Source organism: Benincasa hispida, chromosome 7 (genome assembly GCF_009727055.1).
Source record: "Benincasa hispida cultivar B227 chromosome 7, ASM972705v1, whole genome shotgun sequence".
NCBI lineage: Eukaryota > Viridiplantae > Streptophyta > Magnoliopsida > Cucurbitales > Cucurbitaceae > Benincasa > Benincasa hispida.
The window spans coordinates 44,519,626-44,536,013 of NC_052355.1; the positions used below are offsets into that span (position 1 = coordinate 44,519,626).

The 16,388-nt window shown below is 33.8% G+C and overlaps 2 protein-coding genes across 4 annotated transcripts; one reads left to right on the forward strand and one right to left on the reverse strand.

The window, feature by feature from the left end:
* Positions 1 to 3,683: 3,683 nt before the first annotated feature.
* LOC120080771 (expansin-A1) lies at positions 3,684 to 5,388 on the forward strand. Its single transcript, XM_039035396.1, has 4 exons — positions 3,684 to 3,839; positions 3,981 to 4,112; positions 4,228 to 4,540; positions 4,640 to 5,388. The coding sequence occupies exons 2-4, from the start codon at positions 3,983 to 3,985 to the stop codon at positions 4,941 to 4,943; spliced, it is 747 nt and encodes a 248-aa protein (XP_038891324.1). The 5' UTR covers positions 3,684 to 3,839; positions 3,981 to 3,982; the 3' UTR covers positions 4,944 to 5,388.
* A 538-nt stretch (positions 5,389 to 5,926) lies between these two features.
* On the reverse strand, positions 5,927 to 10,343 carry LOC120080805 (agamous-like MADS-box protein AGL30). 3 transcript variants are annotated; one of them, XM_039035449.1, is made up of 12 exons: positions 9,979 to 10,341; positions 9,669 to 9,725; positions 8,971 to 8,989; positions 8,822 to 8,886; positions 8,716 to 8,731; positions 8,582 to 8,643; positions 8,395 to 8,491; positions 7,861 to 7,908; positions 7,504 to 7,631; positions 7,174 to 7,271; positions 6,929 to 7,059; positions 5,927 to 6,370 (listed from the first exon to the last, which is right to left on the reverse strand). In XM_039035449.1, exons 1-11 carry the CDS (start codon positions 10,161 to 10,163, stop codon positions 6,929 to 6,931), a joined length of 906 nt encoding a protein of 301 aa, XP_038891377.1. In that variant the 5' UTR covers positions 10,164 to 10,341; the 3' UTR covers positions 5,927 to 6,370. The 3 variants fall into 3 exon arrangements, with proteins under 3 accessions (XP_038891377.1, XP_038891376.1, XP_038891375.1); XM_039035448.1 differs by having other exon boundaries at positions 6,929 to 7,271; positions 8,716 to 8,728; positions 9,979 to 10,343; XM_039035447.1 differs by having other exon boundaries at positions 6,929 to 7,271; positions 9,979 to 10,340.
* Between the last annotated feature and the right edge of the window lie 6,045 nt (positions 10,344 to 16,388).

The following is a 16,388-nucleotide window of genomic DNA, read 5'->3' on the forward strand; positions in this document are numbered from 1 at the left end:
TTTTTATAAAAATTGATAGAAATTTATCAATGTCTATCAGTAATAAAAACCAATAAAAGTTCATTATGGATACTAAGATAGAAATCGATAGAAGTCTATTATTGATATTATAGTAATAGAAACTGATACAAGTCTATAATTGATAAACATTCGATAGAAGTCTATCAGTGTCTATCAATATTTTTTGTTATTTCTGTAAGTAGTTTGACATTTTTTCTATATGTGAAATTTTTTCATTTTGTATTGGGGTGAAATTCCCATAAAAGGATTCAAATCAAAATGACATCAAACTTTTGGTTATATTATAAGTTTTGTCTCTATATTACAAATTAGTGATTTTATAAGCTTTTATAGTTGTGTCTAATAGGTTATACTAAACTTTAAACAATGTTAAATAAATTCTTTGATTTTTATTTTTTTTAATTTAATGGCTTTTTTGAGCATTTTACCATTTTCCGGGAATATACAAAATTCACTTTTAAAGTTATAAAAATCTATTAAACATAAATCCTTAAAATTAAAACTTTTAATTCAATCTAAAATATTTATAGAAACGAGAATAGATTAGAGTCGAACAGTGAATGTAAAATTCAATATAAGTGTTGATCCTCCATTTATGGGTCTAGGATTGAATCTCTATTTTTTTTTCCTTTTTTTTTTTTTGACGTTGGAAAAGAATTTCAAACTAAAAAAAAAAAAACATGTAACATTATTCTCTTTTCATGTCTAAAAAAGATAGAAAAGGAAGACATTTAGAAATGAGTGAAGCAGATACTTTGAACAAATTTAAAGAGAGAGAAGTAAAGAGAAAAAGAAAGAATTTTTTATATAAAACATCCTCTTTTAACCCACATTTTTCAAAAATTGAAAAAAAAAAAAGCTTTTAATATATTTTTTTGGGAAAATTTTGCCTTTTTTTTTAAAAAAATATTTCTGATTTTTATATATATTTCCCTACTTACGATGTTTTCTTAATAATGGAGAGAGAAACTTCATTTATCATGGAGGGTGAAAATGCATTTAATATGAATTTTAACATTTTAAAAAAGATAGAGAAAATTTGAGATTTTTTCCTTTATTTAATTTAGTTTAAGGGAGAAAATGCATTTAAGGAAATTTAATTTTCTATTTCCGTTCGTTTCACGTGTTGTTGTTGTTTTTTTTTTTTTTTTTTGGATTTATGGTTATTTAAAATATATCCCATAACATTTTGTTAGGTATTTGAAATTATTCTAACAAATATATGAAATATACCATATTATATAAATTAGAGATTGATTCAATTCTTGACATAAATCACCATTTTCGTTTTTCATGTTGATTTTTGATATTATGTGAAATATTGCATTGTCTGTTCACTTGTGCATGTAATATATTTTATTGTTTATTTGGAAACATTCTAAAAAATGTATGAAATATATTTGATATCTACTCAAATATTCATAGTTATTTTTAAATATACCTTAGAACTCAAATATGTTTTGATATGTATGTCAATATATTTCATTGTTTATTTGATATATATATCCCAAGTATTATGATATATATGCACTCCTAATTAGATATCGATATTATGTTACTTTGATATGCATGTCTCTATACTTAGAGGATTATTTTAGATGTTTGCAAATATTCAAACCAATATATGAAATATACTAGTAAAATGGTAAAACATTTTTAAATATTCCAACGTATTTTTAAATATACTAGTAAATGGACTTATATTATATATAATATATATATTATATATATATATTATATAGTTTAGATTCATGGTTATTTTTAAATATTGCTTAGATGTTTGTAAATATTATAAATAATATATAACATATACTAGTAAGATTGGAAACGAATATATATAAATCATAGTATTATATATATAAAAAAAAAAAAAAAAAAACACCTATGTATCACAGTATATATCGAAAAATCACCTTATATATCGAATATATATGTACATATATCATAGCATATATAAAAAAAAAACCCTATATTACAGTATGTATCATAGTATATATATAAAATACCACCTTATATATCACCTCGATCATCATCACCTAAAATCTTGCGCAGACCGTTCATCCTGCGTTAGATCTGCTCGCCCCATGCCGAAAAAATAATCCCACATCGGATATACTTGCCTACGCCGGAAAAATCACCCTCATGTCGGATCTCCTAGCCCAATATCGAAAAAATGTCACGCGCCAAATCTGCTCGCTACACGCTGAAAGATGTGCCAGATCTGTTCGCCCCGCATCGGAAGATTCACTCCACGCACTGGATTTGAGGAAGAAGACGACAACAGCTGATTAGTGGCCCAAACGAGGGGAAGCGACAGCTAGATCTTGGCAGGTGCGTTGTCGATGGTGGCAAGGTGGACGGAGGGAGGAAGGCAACAACGAAAAGATGAGAGAGACCATAGATGACAGAAAGACGATCGGTGGTGTGCGAAAGTCGACGTTCAAATCCAACAGGCGAATGGTGGCAGCGGCGGTCGGCTGAATGGTGGTGGCAAATGGTGGACTAACAAACGACGACAGTAACGATTGGCCAAATCTGACAGGCAGACGACGACAGTAGAGGGGTCTGAAATTGTCGGAAGAAGAAAAGAGATGAAAGAGGAATGAGAAAAGAGAGGGAGGAGGAAGAAGGGGGAAGTGGAGGAGTCCATGATTTTTCTTTTTGTAAAAGGAAATATTGATGGGCGTGAAGGCTTGCACGAAGGAGAGAGAATATATATATTTGTGTGTGAGACCAATACCTAAATTGTAAATAGCTACTACATGAGTGAAAAAACAAAATTCAATAGTTTTTTTTTTTTTTGAAAAAAATGAAATGTTGAAAATATTAACGTAATATAAGTCCTTTTATGTCGAAACCAAAAAGAAATAGGGATAGGGGCAAAAGGCCAAAGGGAGGGGATGCTGCTTGGTTGCACATGGCTATGAAAATTCATTGGCCAATAGGGCAGAGACCGCCTTACCCCACTTGGATATCTCACTGGCAAACCTCCAAAACCACACGTTTTGGTCCCTCAAACCACCCTTTAATGCTTCCAAAACGAACTATATATATATATTCAAAATATATAATAACTATATGATGTATATTAAAAAATTTGCATTTACTTTTACAGTTAGAGCTAAGAGCAAGACTCAAAATCCACAGGTAAATCCAAGTCCAAAAGGTATTTGAAGGAGGTATAGGGGAACGATCTATGTCCCAATCGAAAAAAGTGTTTGGATCGATTAGGCAAGCTAGTAAATACTAATAGAAAAATAATCGAGTTGCATTATGTTTGACATCCTACAACAACCCTAACATCATTAGAGTTACACGTAACCACATATAACTGTAAAAAGAAAAACATTATAAATAACCTTATTCAACGACCCAAGGAGAGAGTAAGTAATTTTCAAAAGAGAGTTCTTACTTTATTGTATGCTTAACTGAACTATCTATTTTATATTAACGTAAACATTAAAGCAATTCGAAAAGCTAAACTAGACTAGAAGAAGTGAGTCGAAGGTCTAGCACACAAAGACCCGCAACAACCACTACTGCAGATGAAAAATTGTTAACCACAACGTGGCCAATTTTCTTTCCCTTCTTGTTGAGAGGTGGTTTTACAATTTCAAGAGTCCCCAATGTGCACCCAGCGGTTTTAGGTCCCAGTACCTTAAGAAAAAAAAGTGTTGGTCTGTAGTGACGGTGGTTAATTAGTCACAGCCAGCCTTTTTTCTCCTTCTCAGAATTTCTATATATTGTCCCCTAAACTCTCCTAATTTCTCACTCCTCTGCTCCTCTCTGTTCCTTCATTCCTTACTTCTTTCCTTCTGGTAATCATCTTGTCCTCTCTCTTTCTCTCTCTTTCTTACACTCAAAACACACATTTTCTTTAGCTCTAATGCAGTCATGTTAGTTTGAAAATGGGAAAAGAGAAATGGAAGATTTGCTGAAAGTTAAACTCTCTTTTGCAGGAATGGCTTCTATCCTTATCTTTTTGGCAGGTTTCTTTGCCATAGTTTCCTCTGTTGATGCCTATGCAGGTGGAGGCTGGACTGGGGCTCACGCCACCTTCTATGGTGGGAGTGATGCTTCGGGGACAATGGGTATGCACCAAAACAACTACCATTTTTCATTCATGACTTTCTTTGGGGACATTTTACAAACAGTTGGTAGACCGCAATATGGCTGAACTTTTTTGTGTTTGATGAAATTGGGCAGGTGGAGCTTGTGGGTATGGCAACTTATATAGCCAAGGCTATGGAACAAACACTGCTGCTTTGAGTACGGCTCTATTCAACAATGGCTTGAGCTGTGGCTCTTGCTACGAGATTAGGTGCGCCAGTGACCCTAAATGGTGCCTGCCAGGCTCCATTGTGGTCACAGCCACCAATTTCTGTCCTCCAAACAATGCCCTTCCCAACAACGCTGGAGGCTGGTGCAACCCTCCTCTTCAACACTTTGATCTCTCTCAACCTGTATTCCAACACATTGCTCAGTACAGAGCAGGAATTGTTCCTGTTGCTTACAGAAGGTAAGCAAGCAAGCCATTAAAACAGAGTTTTGAAATGCAGGGGTTGTATTACAGAGTCATTTAATTTAACAAGTTTTGGTGGTGGTTTCTTTTTTGTAGGGTACCCTGCAGGAGAAGGGGAGGCATAAGGTTCACCATCAATGGACACTCCTACTTCAACCTGGTCCTCATCACAAACGTGGGTGGTGCTGGTGATGTACACTCAGTTTCTATCAAAGGATCAAGAACTGGTTGGCAAGCAATGTCAAGGAACTGGGGACAGAATTGGCAAAGCAACAGCTACCTCAATGGTCAAAGCCTCTCCTTCAAGGTAACCACCAGCGACGGCCGAACTGTCATCTCCAACAACGCTGTTCCAGCCGGCTGGTCCTTTGGACAGACTTACAGTGGTGCCCAATTCTGATTTATTACCTTCTCTAGCTAAAATAAGCTTTATGGTTATGCAGAGTAAAGCAATCTAGTGTGACTTCTTATTTTTTCTTTTTTCTTTACCTTAAAGTATACTAGAGTATTAGATATATAGTATACTATGTGAGTGTTTGAGTCAAAAAAATGAGGAAAGGGCTTATTTTGGGAGGCTCTTTCTTATCATTTTGATTCAAATTGCAACATTGAATGAGTGCCTTAATGGCTACTTAATGTGATTTTTTACCCTAACTTTTGCTATAAAGCAGAAGTTGGCAGAGGTGGGCTCTAACCACCCGCCTGCATTTTAGTTACTATTGTGAGTTCATTGTAATCATTAATCAGCTTTCTGCCGCTCTACTTGTATTTGTTGTATTATTGGTTGCTGAAAGTGTAAATTTTCAGTTTCCTCAAGTAATGAAAGACCGCAGACTTTTATTTAATTGTGTTCTGTTTCTCTGTTTTTGTATTAATGTTTTCAATCTCTTTCTGAGGCTGGCTTCCTCTGTTATTCTTTCTCCCATCTCCCCCCAAAGTAAAAAGTTCAACTCACGTTAAACATGCGCAAAATCCTGTAATTTGTATAGTAAAAAGGTCAAAGATTGAAGGCTCAATTTTCATTGTTGTACTGAAAAAAATGTAATTTTCTTTATTGTCCCCTTTTTGGGTCTTCTAAACTTTAAACTCCAAGCCCAATTGTTTAGAATCCAAGCCTTGGGATTTAGGCTAAACCATTTGGTAATGAAAATTGTATTATTATTCTAATCCATCGTCTTCATGGAGTTCAGAGGGTTGGTTCAAGGTCTATGTACAGAATAAAGCTAGAAGTTTTAATCCAAATATAAAATGATTTGTAAACAAGGGATCAATATTTGAAGTTGAAACTACAAGTTTTGAGATGTTATTTATCACCAAAATTTGTGTGAATTGATAATCTATCTATGGTTGTCTTTGTGGTTGTGCAATAAAAGAAATACGAAATCAAAAAATTATTTGCTTTTATTCTTGGTCTTTGTCATATAAGACAGACAAGTTACTAAACATGTTGAATTAGTATCAGCCAACTGAAGAAGACGTTTAACTATAACTTGTATGCTATGTTGCTACTTTTATTTACAGCTCCATGTCAGCGGAGCAAATGAAAGGCAGTACCTTAGCTGCCGAAAAGATAGACAGGGATAAAGCAAAAAAACAACTCCTTGAAACCTCACTTCATGGAGAGTAAGCACCGAGCCTTTTTGGCTCGGTGACAGCCGCCTCGAGAGGGTACTTCCAAAATAGTGTGTATATTAGGCTATCGGCTTCTTGCTGTGTGCTAAAGTTGCTTCATATAGATGAACTTGAACAAGACGAGAGTTGAACGTGATTCAAAATCATCATCCTCAAGCTATCAGGTACGCGATCAACTTTTCCAGAATTACTATACTGGAGTATGTAAAACATAAGGTTCAGTTAGTTGCAAGGAATGAAATACTAGCTTTCACAAAGTTAAAATTTATCAGTCAACATATGAAAGCAAAACAAATAGGGAGTGTAAAGACCTTATGTATCGATTTCTATCATATTCATACATCAAACCAAGTTTGCTAGAACTATGTAACAGCACACGAAACCTTGAGATAGAACTCAAATGCATTGAAATATAAAAGATAACGAAATTACAAGGTAATCCTCTAAATATTCGAGATACTTGGAACCTCCCCTTTTTTTGAGATGCCTTCCTCGCCTTCCTCATTTCCTGACGCTCTATTTATAACCAGAAAGATAATAAACTTCCTAACTAATTGCTATTATATCCTTAATACTTTCATAACATCCCTAAACAGTAGTCCAACCACCTTAATTTTCAAAATACGTGCTAACTTCAATGCATAATGAGTTTGAATAAAAAAAGTGTTAGTTTTTTTTATTACTCCGAGCAACAAAATCATAAGAAGAACATTGTGATGAGACGACAAGAGCAGTTTTCAAAGGTGAACTTACTCAAGGAAACAAGCGATCGTCAAACAATGAAACAGCACAAGGGCCAGAAGAAGAAGCCCAATTGTGTTGGGTGGTGTCGAAGTTCCCATTAACATGATAATCTACAGGATTTACTGGCAGGTTCATCTCTGCTGCAGGTTGAAATCTCGGGTCATTAAAAAAATTAACATTATAAGACATGTAGGAATTTTGCCCTCCTAGTTGGGGCCTTAGAGGTTCTGTTTTGCTTAGTTCAGGGAGGACACCATTTTCTTGTCCTGGATTTGAAATCTCTGGACTTCGACCCGTGCCGAAATAACCAGGGTAACTAGCAAAGGAGGAACTTGCAGAGCACTCCACATCCCTAAGGAAGAAAAGTTAAAACGTTTAATGTTAGTTTTCTGTAAATTTGTCTCCTTCCAAGCTCATTTATACAATTATATCGATTTTGTGCATGTTTTTCATTGTGTTATTAGTGGTCATTAACTTCAACTTTCTTTCCTTCTACTGCTTTACATAAGATCTTGTTATGAAATGCGACTTTTTAAGTAAATAAAAATTCATTCCAAGCAAGTCATAGTTGATTTCAATCTTACCTATGGAGAACGAAGTTTGGATCGTCAGGTAAAACTATATTTTGACCATCACTAGGAATCCAAGGGAAGTGTTGGAATTGATGAAGTTGTTGCTCAACAGTCATGTTGAAAGGTAGATGCATTCCATCCTGCATTTGCAATCAAAGAAACTTTACTACATCTTTAAGTAATGAAAGTACTTGTTAATAAACTACCTCCAATCTCAACTATGTAACTTGGTAAGCCTCAGGGCTTTTATATATTCTTAATGCTCTCCCACTTTAATTGTCAGTGGGGAGATTATAACAAATGCCACAAGAGACCATAGTATTAATGGGGAAGAAATTAGTTTAAGACGAAATATTAGGACTTCTTTACCTGATTAGTGAAGTCTAATGGTGCTGGAGGATGCTTCTGCAGATTTTCCTGCCAAAATAATGGAAATTTTAGTACAAGTTACAAAGCCCAAATCTTTGTCTTTTCTTTCCTAGAAGATTCAAGCATTCAGAACCCTAAAGAACGATGTAGCAGGTAGAGAAAAGAGGAATTTACTAAAATTCCTAAGATTCAAATTGTTCTTTAATGGAATTTTAGCCATAGCTGGTCGTGACCAAGAAACTACTGGTTTTGATTAGTGAGCTGGGAATGCCCGACAACTCAATGTATATGGTAAACAACTAGGGGCTTGTGTAGCCCAGGCCAGATTAATGTATTCGAAGTGGCTCATTTCGTATTGGAGAAGTCCATGTATGAACAACACTGGTGAAAATTCTTAATGTTACCACAGTCCACTCGGTTCTTTCATTCCTTGATCGCGGAGTGGCATACCCAAAAACAAAATGAGAAAAAAGCCCATTTCGAAACGTTTGTTTACAAACATTTCAACCACAACATAAATGAATTGATTGATACCTTATGCAATCGAATTTGATTAAGTGATTCTCTCAGCGAATCCTCCATTTGGGCCAAATGATCCACATTGTTTATCTTCTCAGGGTTACCCCAATAGCTGCAGAAAAGAAACAAGAAAAATACAACATATGGGAACAGCAAAAGGTCTGCTTAACAAACAAGAATCAAAAGATTTGCGGCCATTGACCTTAATCTCTGATGAACTTCAGAAAGTTGGGCCCTTAATAACTTTGCTTGGCCAGCCAAATCCTGCCATCACCGATTGTCAACGACGAATACAAAGAAATCAAACATACCAATAAAGCTAGTCCCAAGGTGTACCTCAATGGTTTGGCTACTGAAACAAAATGAAAAACAAACGAAAAACATCAAAAGAATTGTCGTGCAAATATGAACTTCATGGGGGGAGAAACAGAGTGTATAGTACCTTGTTCCTAGGAAATCTTGTATGTTGACATCATGGTCCAATTTCTTGAAAGTTTTCCTCAGTGACTAGAAGATTAAAGGGTGATTATGTAAACATATTTGTAAAAGGGAGAAAAGAATTAAGTGAAAATGGACTGTGAAATTACTCACATCAAGGCTTTCCATTTTCCTGCTCCAATCAATGAGAACACGCAAATCAGTTGCCAATTATTAATCTAATGAATTGGATGTATATTTGATGTTTAGTTTAGTTAAAGTTAAATTATGCTTTCAGTCGGCATAAGTTTATGTATAGCTTAACTGTCATAGAATATGTATTCTCGATCAAGAAACCAGAAGTTCAAACATGGGACGGGGGATTTGAACCTAAAAACTTTTTGACCAATGGTACAAACTTTAATCGATAGAATGAAACATTTAATATACAGAATATGAATGAGGTGGTATACTAGTTTGCTGACACCATATTATTAAAGTTTCATCTATATGTCCATTATATTGTTAAAAAAAAAATGATCTATGAAACATAAGAGAAAAAGCAACAAAATGTCGCTATTATAAATATAATATAAATAATAAGCATTATAATTCGGTGTGAGATATTTATTTATTAATTTAAATAAATTTTTATTTTCAGAAAGGGAAAAAAACACATTCAAATTTCAAGAAATGAGTGTTCAACTGCCTGCAACTTGGCTATTAGATATTACCATAATTTTTCTTTGGAAAAAAGCATAATTAAAATTTAATAATATAATTAAATTTTAAGGTTGAAATATACGCAGTACACAAAAATTAAATATGTAATTTAAATGGATGAATGAAGGTACAAAGGCATTTGATCCTACCTCTTCGCCCTTTCCTGAGGAGTTTGTTGAGCAAACCTAGCGATTACCTCCTCAAAGCTATGAACAAGTAAGGATGAGAAAAAGATTAAGATTAAGATTATAATTTCTTTGATAACAAGTAAAATGTTTCTTTTCAATCTTGGGTTTTCACGTTTGTTAATTGGTAGTAAATTTTTAAGGCTGACATGGTTTCTATGGTTTAATGTAAACATTTTAGGAGTGATTCGAAAAAGAAATCGAAAAATTGAAAAGTAAAATAAAAGAAAAGTTATGGGTTTGGGAATTAAGAAAAGCAGATTAAAAGGTAAACCTGTGTTTGCCACAACAAAGATTGGGCTTTCCAGTAGGTGAAAACATGAGAAGAATGATATCAATGTCACATAAAATAGATAATTCCTTAGCCTTCTTCATAATCCCGTTCTTTCTTTTAGAGTAAGTTGCTTGTCGTCCGTTTGTATTTTCCAATCTCTTGATCTTCAATTTTACTCTTCCCATTCTTCTTCTTCTTCTTCTTCTTCTTCTTCTTCTTTAACCATCATCCTTCTCTTCCTTTTTCTCAATTTTTATCATCTCCAACCATCTCCTTCTTTTCTGTTTTTCACCCTTTATTTTCAATTGCATTATACCAAAAACCCCCCACTCACTTTCCTTCTCTAGAACTTTTTTTTTTTTTTCTTTTTTTTCCCTTTATTATTATTATTATTATTTAAAATAAAAAATAAAAAATTGATGAGATTCGTAACTATCAACCATGTGTTAGTAATTTACGGTGGAAAATGAATGCCCATTTTCAACCGCTCATTATGTACGGTTTCAAATAAATTGTGCTCAACAAACTTACTTATTTACCGAAAAGTTTGTTGTTTTATATTTGACCTCTAACATGTGGGATTGGATGGGAGAGGATCATACTTCTCACCTCTTGGTTTTATGCTTCTGTTGGCTCTGAATATGGTAATCCATTTTGAAGAAACACCTAATTTTTACTACTAATATCATATTGAATGGTTTAAGAAATGATTTTAAATTAAGTGATTTGAAAACAAAGAAATTGGTTTTTAAACTTTTAACGACAAAGATTAAATTTGAATATGATAAAGTTAAATATGTAATTATTTCATGACTAACCAACAATGAAATCATTTGAAATGTGTTGGGATTTGAAATCTAAGGTTCAAGCAAACCAATATGAAACCATCACCGTAACTTTTTGAAAATCGGATTTCCAAGCTGTATTTTAGGGTTTGTTATAAGAACTTAGGGCCGTTTTTTTTATAGATGTTTGATTGTGAATGAAAATGCTATCAGAATTTTCGGAATAAAAATTGTGTTCGTATTTAATTTGTGAAATTAAGCATGAAAAATTTATTATAGTTATAATAGATTAATAATTTAAAGAATAAATAATATTCAGTATATCACTAAAAAGTTAATTAATTATGAATCAATAATAATTTTAAATATTAATATTTGAAGATCGAATAATTTATAATTAAAATTAACCAATTAATGCATTTAATGAACATCATATTGATTATAATCTAACACTTAATCATTGTTATTATTAATTAAGTTTCATCAGTAATTTTACTTTTAATTAAATAATATAAGAAATATATTTTAATGAACATTATATAAAATATGAAGAAAATGAGATAAAGATATGATATATTAATAAAGAATACTAAAAAGTGTTTTGTAAATATGTTAGGTTAATAATGAATGAAGTGATAAAAATTAATCCCAATAAATAATTAACTTCTTATAAATAATCATGATGATTATTTGTTTGTAACGAATTATCAAATTAAAATTAATCTCCATAAATTACTTGATTATTAAAAACGAATAAAGTAATAAATTATTATTATTGAAAAATGAAGTTTAATACTAACTAAATTTAACTAATTCAAGTTTACTAATTAAATATATTTAAGATATTACTAGTTAATAAATTAATAATTTATGTTAAAAAAAATAATTCAATTCATTTAATAAATTTTTATTATAAAAATAAGTTAAGTAAATATTTAAATAGATCATTATTGATTTTTTAAAATAAATATTTATATTATTTTTATTAAATTAATATTAATTAGTTAGTTAGTTAACTATATTCAAAGTGAAATTATATGTAAAACAAGGGAAAAGAGAAAACTTGGAAGGGAATAGAAAACCCTTATTTGTGGAAAATAAGGATGTCTCGGCTTATTCCTAGGCAAAAAGTGGAAAAATGTGAAACAAACATGGGAATTGGATACCTGTGCCAATTCCCATGAAGAAAATCCGCAAACCAAATGGCCCTGTAGGATATGTTATCAGCATTTAGAAAAGTTATTGAGTTTCCCAAAGGGTCCAAAGCCACAAGTTAGTTGGGCCCTTGGGTTACGTGTGAATCTTATTAATGGGCCAACCTTACCTAGGTTCACACAGCGGGCTACTTCGAAAAGATAGGCTAACAAAGCTTAAGCCCACTGTAACAGCCCAACTTTCTGAGATAGCTAAAGGAGTCGTTACTACATGCGTGCATAAATGTTTGCATTGAAAATAAGAAAATTGGACTGCTTAAAGAAATAAAGAATTTATCAGCTTCAACTCAAGATTTCAGACCATTTGATTCAGGGTACCTTTAAACATAAGTTTTAAAAAATACGAAAGAAAATATTAACTGAAAAATGAAATCTCTAACACCTAGTCCTGGAAGAAAAGTTCATGAAAAGAAAATTGTAAAACATGAGAAGACATATAAATTCAAATGCGGAAGCATTCCTAATCCCATTGGCACTATCACGGATTTCTCTTGTCAGTCGCCCGAGTATCCTTGCCCTTATCTGAAAAACAGGTAAACATAAAGGATGAGTATAAAATACTAAGTGATCCCATTACCAGGATTAGGCTATGCATTCACATGTAGAGAATGCTTGGGCTAGTGGGTCAAATAAACTATAACGGTTTTTGAATTGCAGACCAAGGTGATAGCTTATCTTGCCTTAACTTACATGTCTATTGGTCTGATGGCACACTGTCAAAACATAGAAAAAACATGAGAGTAAACCTATCGATTCATAAAATCGTAACTGAAGGAACTCTAATTACAGAGGACCTTTGAGCGGAAGTGGTTTGTCCAAATCCCATTGTGAATGAACGCATGCGTTTACAGTCATACAGAACAGATTATGCATTATAAACTAAATTATAACATGCTTTGGAAGTAAAAACTAAGGATAAGAGTGATTATACCTTTGAAGAACCATTCTTCAAGATAATCCCTTGATCGTTCATCAACGAAGCGAGCAACTCGATCTCCCTCGATCAGCAACAGACAAGAACTTGATCCTCGAACAAATCGGACACTACCATAGATTACCTTGGTATTCTCGGTGTGAGAATCCAGGAGTGGTGGGCTCTGGCTTATTTTGGTTAGAGGGAAGGTTTAGAGTGAAGGAGGAAGACGATCGAGTAAAGGAAAACATGGTCGTGTAGAAGATGAAGTTTATCACATAGACAATGTACTCGGTCTTGTAGGCTCTCAAGTGATCATATAGTAAGATTCTCTTACTCGATTACTAATAGTGTCAGTTGCGTGAGATTTTGAAATCCAATTTCATTTTATCCCAAATTTTCCATAAAACCGTATAACTACCCACTAAGGGTGGTTATGGAGAAAAAGAAATTTAATTATCAAATAATTAATAAATATAAATAAATATGAATACTAACTTATCATATTATATTTACAATCTATAGTTTTAATATTGCATCACATATAATATATAAATCATAGTTCTTTTTCTCTATTTTATGACATTTAATATAAATCATATTTATATTAAATTTAATAACTATGAATCTTATTCATAGAAATTATATTGGAATCATATTCAAATATTAGTTCCTCCAATCAAACAATAATGTATCAAATACATTATATCAATTATATCATATATAATTGAATTGATTTAATTATTTTATATATAATCAAATTCTCTCTTGTTAATTTGAATATTCAAATTAACCCAAAAATTGATTCTCAAGTTGAATCCATTGAGCTACCAAGGGGACCTTATGGACATGTAGCTTGAAATTCTAATGGTACGTGAATAACTGACTAAACTCTTTACTCATATTATCCACCATCCGTTAATTGTCGACACTCCACTAAAAACCAACAGCTGCACTCTTCGCACTACAGATATATTTCTGTGTCCATTGGATATAATCAATCAACAGTGTGATGATCCTTCACAAATCACTCGTAAGTACAGTTGGGCCAAATTACCATTTTGCCCTTGTAGTTACATTTAACTCATTAAGTACAACTGATCCCTCTAATGAACAATAGATCATAGTCCTACTATGACCAAACCATTCTTGGGCCAAGAGAAGGTGTGGCGCTACTTTGTTCAAGACCCGGAATTAGCTTTTAAGGGAGCAATTTATCTACTTACCCCTACTTCGGATGAGTGAATTCCATCTTGTGTAGCTGAGTTCCCAACTCCCCAATTAAACGAATCCCTAAAATGGTAGACTTATTGAGTCGGCGAACTGGCCACTCTCACTCATGCAAAACAAAGGACCGCTCTCATAGGAAGGAGTTCATAACTCACTCAGGATTAAGGTCATGTTACCTATGGTCATTCTAGTGAAATGAAAGTCTCAATTAAGAACCGCATTATATAACGAGACTAAAAATTTCATGGTTTGATCTTATACAAACTTCTTTGTATAGAATATCCCCGCTCACATGTCTAATACATGAATGATCAGGATCATATCATTTGTAGCACTTTACAACATTTGTAACACCTACAAAATGAGCCATACTCTTAGTGTCACTAGGATAAGGTACGCAACCTTATCTATATACTACAGACCATTTAGGTTATCACTTAAAACACAATCCACTTATATGTCTCCACATACATGTTTAAGTTACAACAATAACAATGGATCTTAGTTTATTGGTTTGTGGTTAATGCAACTAAAATATCAAATATTTCATAGACAATGTGAATAAAATATCATATATTATAAATCACATAATGTTTGTTCATACAAGTGTTTACAAACTAAAGACCCTACGAGATTTAGGGCATCAACCCCAACAATCTCCCACTTGTCCTAAAACTAGTGGAATGTACAAGATAATCAAATTACAAGTACACAAAACAAAACTAGCGCACAAACGGCCAGTACAAGATCTCCCACTTGCCCTAGTCCAACTGTGGTTTGTTCCATAGACCCATACTCTGCAGGTGACCCTCAAACACTATAGCCGTGAGGGCCTTCGTAAACGGATCAACATCGAAGCTATCTTCATGACAAACACATCCCCTTGATGCACAATCTCTCGAATGAGATGGTATTTTCGCTCAATATGCTTACTGCGCTTATGACTTGAGGCTCATGCAAATTCGCCACAACACCACTATTATCACAATAAAGGGTGATGGGCCTAAGGACATGTCTGGAACAACTTCCAAATCAGTCAGGAATTTCTTGAGCCAAACGACATCCTTAGCAGCTTCACAAGCCGCTACATACTCGGCATCCATTGTGGAGTCTGCGATGCACCCCTGCTTGGTGCTTCGCCAAACTACAGCTTCTTCGTTAAGAGTGAACATTGATCCTGAAGTGGATTTTTTAGAATCCTTATCAATATGAAAATCAGAGTTAGTGTATCCTGTAAGGATCAAATCCTTAAAACCATACACAAGTATGTGGTCCCGCGTTCTTCCGAAGATACTTGAGGATGTTCTTAATGGTTTTCCAATGATCATATCCTGGATTAGATTGAAATCTACTGACTATCCTCATTGCGTAGCAGATGTCAGGTCTAGTACATAACATCGCGTACATCAAACTGCCTAAGGACCCGTCTCATTTCCTCAACCTCCTAAGGTGTTTTAGGACACTATTCCTTAGACAAAGTAACTCTGTGTCGGAAATGCAATAGGCCCTTCTTGGAGTTCTGCATCGAGTACTTGATCAACATCTTGTCAATGTACGATGCCTGAGACAGTGCTAGCATTTTGTTCTTTCGATCCCGAAAGATCTGAATCTCAAGAACAAATTGAGCCTCTCCCAAATCATTCATTTGGAATTGGATCGCGTATCAAACTTTATGTTCAAAGATCGAGATACCTGTTTTAGTCCATAAATGGATCGATTCAGCTTGCAAACCTTTTACTCTTGACTGTGAACCCCTCGGGTTGCACCATATAAATGGTCTCCTCAAGATTTCCATTCAGAAAAGCAGTCTTGACATCCATTTGCCATATTTCATAGTCATATTGTCAAGATTTCCAATCCGAAGACAATATGAGGCAATGGATAGGAGAATGCGGATAGACTTCAGCATGGTAACAGGCAAGAAAGTCTTCTCATAGTTGACTCTTTTTACATGGGTATAACCCTTTGCCACCAATCTAGCCTTGAAGATTTGTACCTTCCCATTAGCACTACGTTTTAGGGTTGGCAACAGGGCCGGGTTGGGGCAGGGGAGGGTCCCCTGTCCCTGACCCCATTGAGGGAATTCATCCACATCCCCACTTTCAAAAGGCGAGGATGGGGGCGGGGATTCCCCCTCGAAAAAACTGGGTCCCCGCGGGGATCCATTCCTCGTTTCCCCGTGGGAATTCCCCTATTAATTTTTTTTAATCAAATCACTTTATTTAAAAGTACACTAATTTAATAAACTAATTCATGAAATATACACAA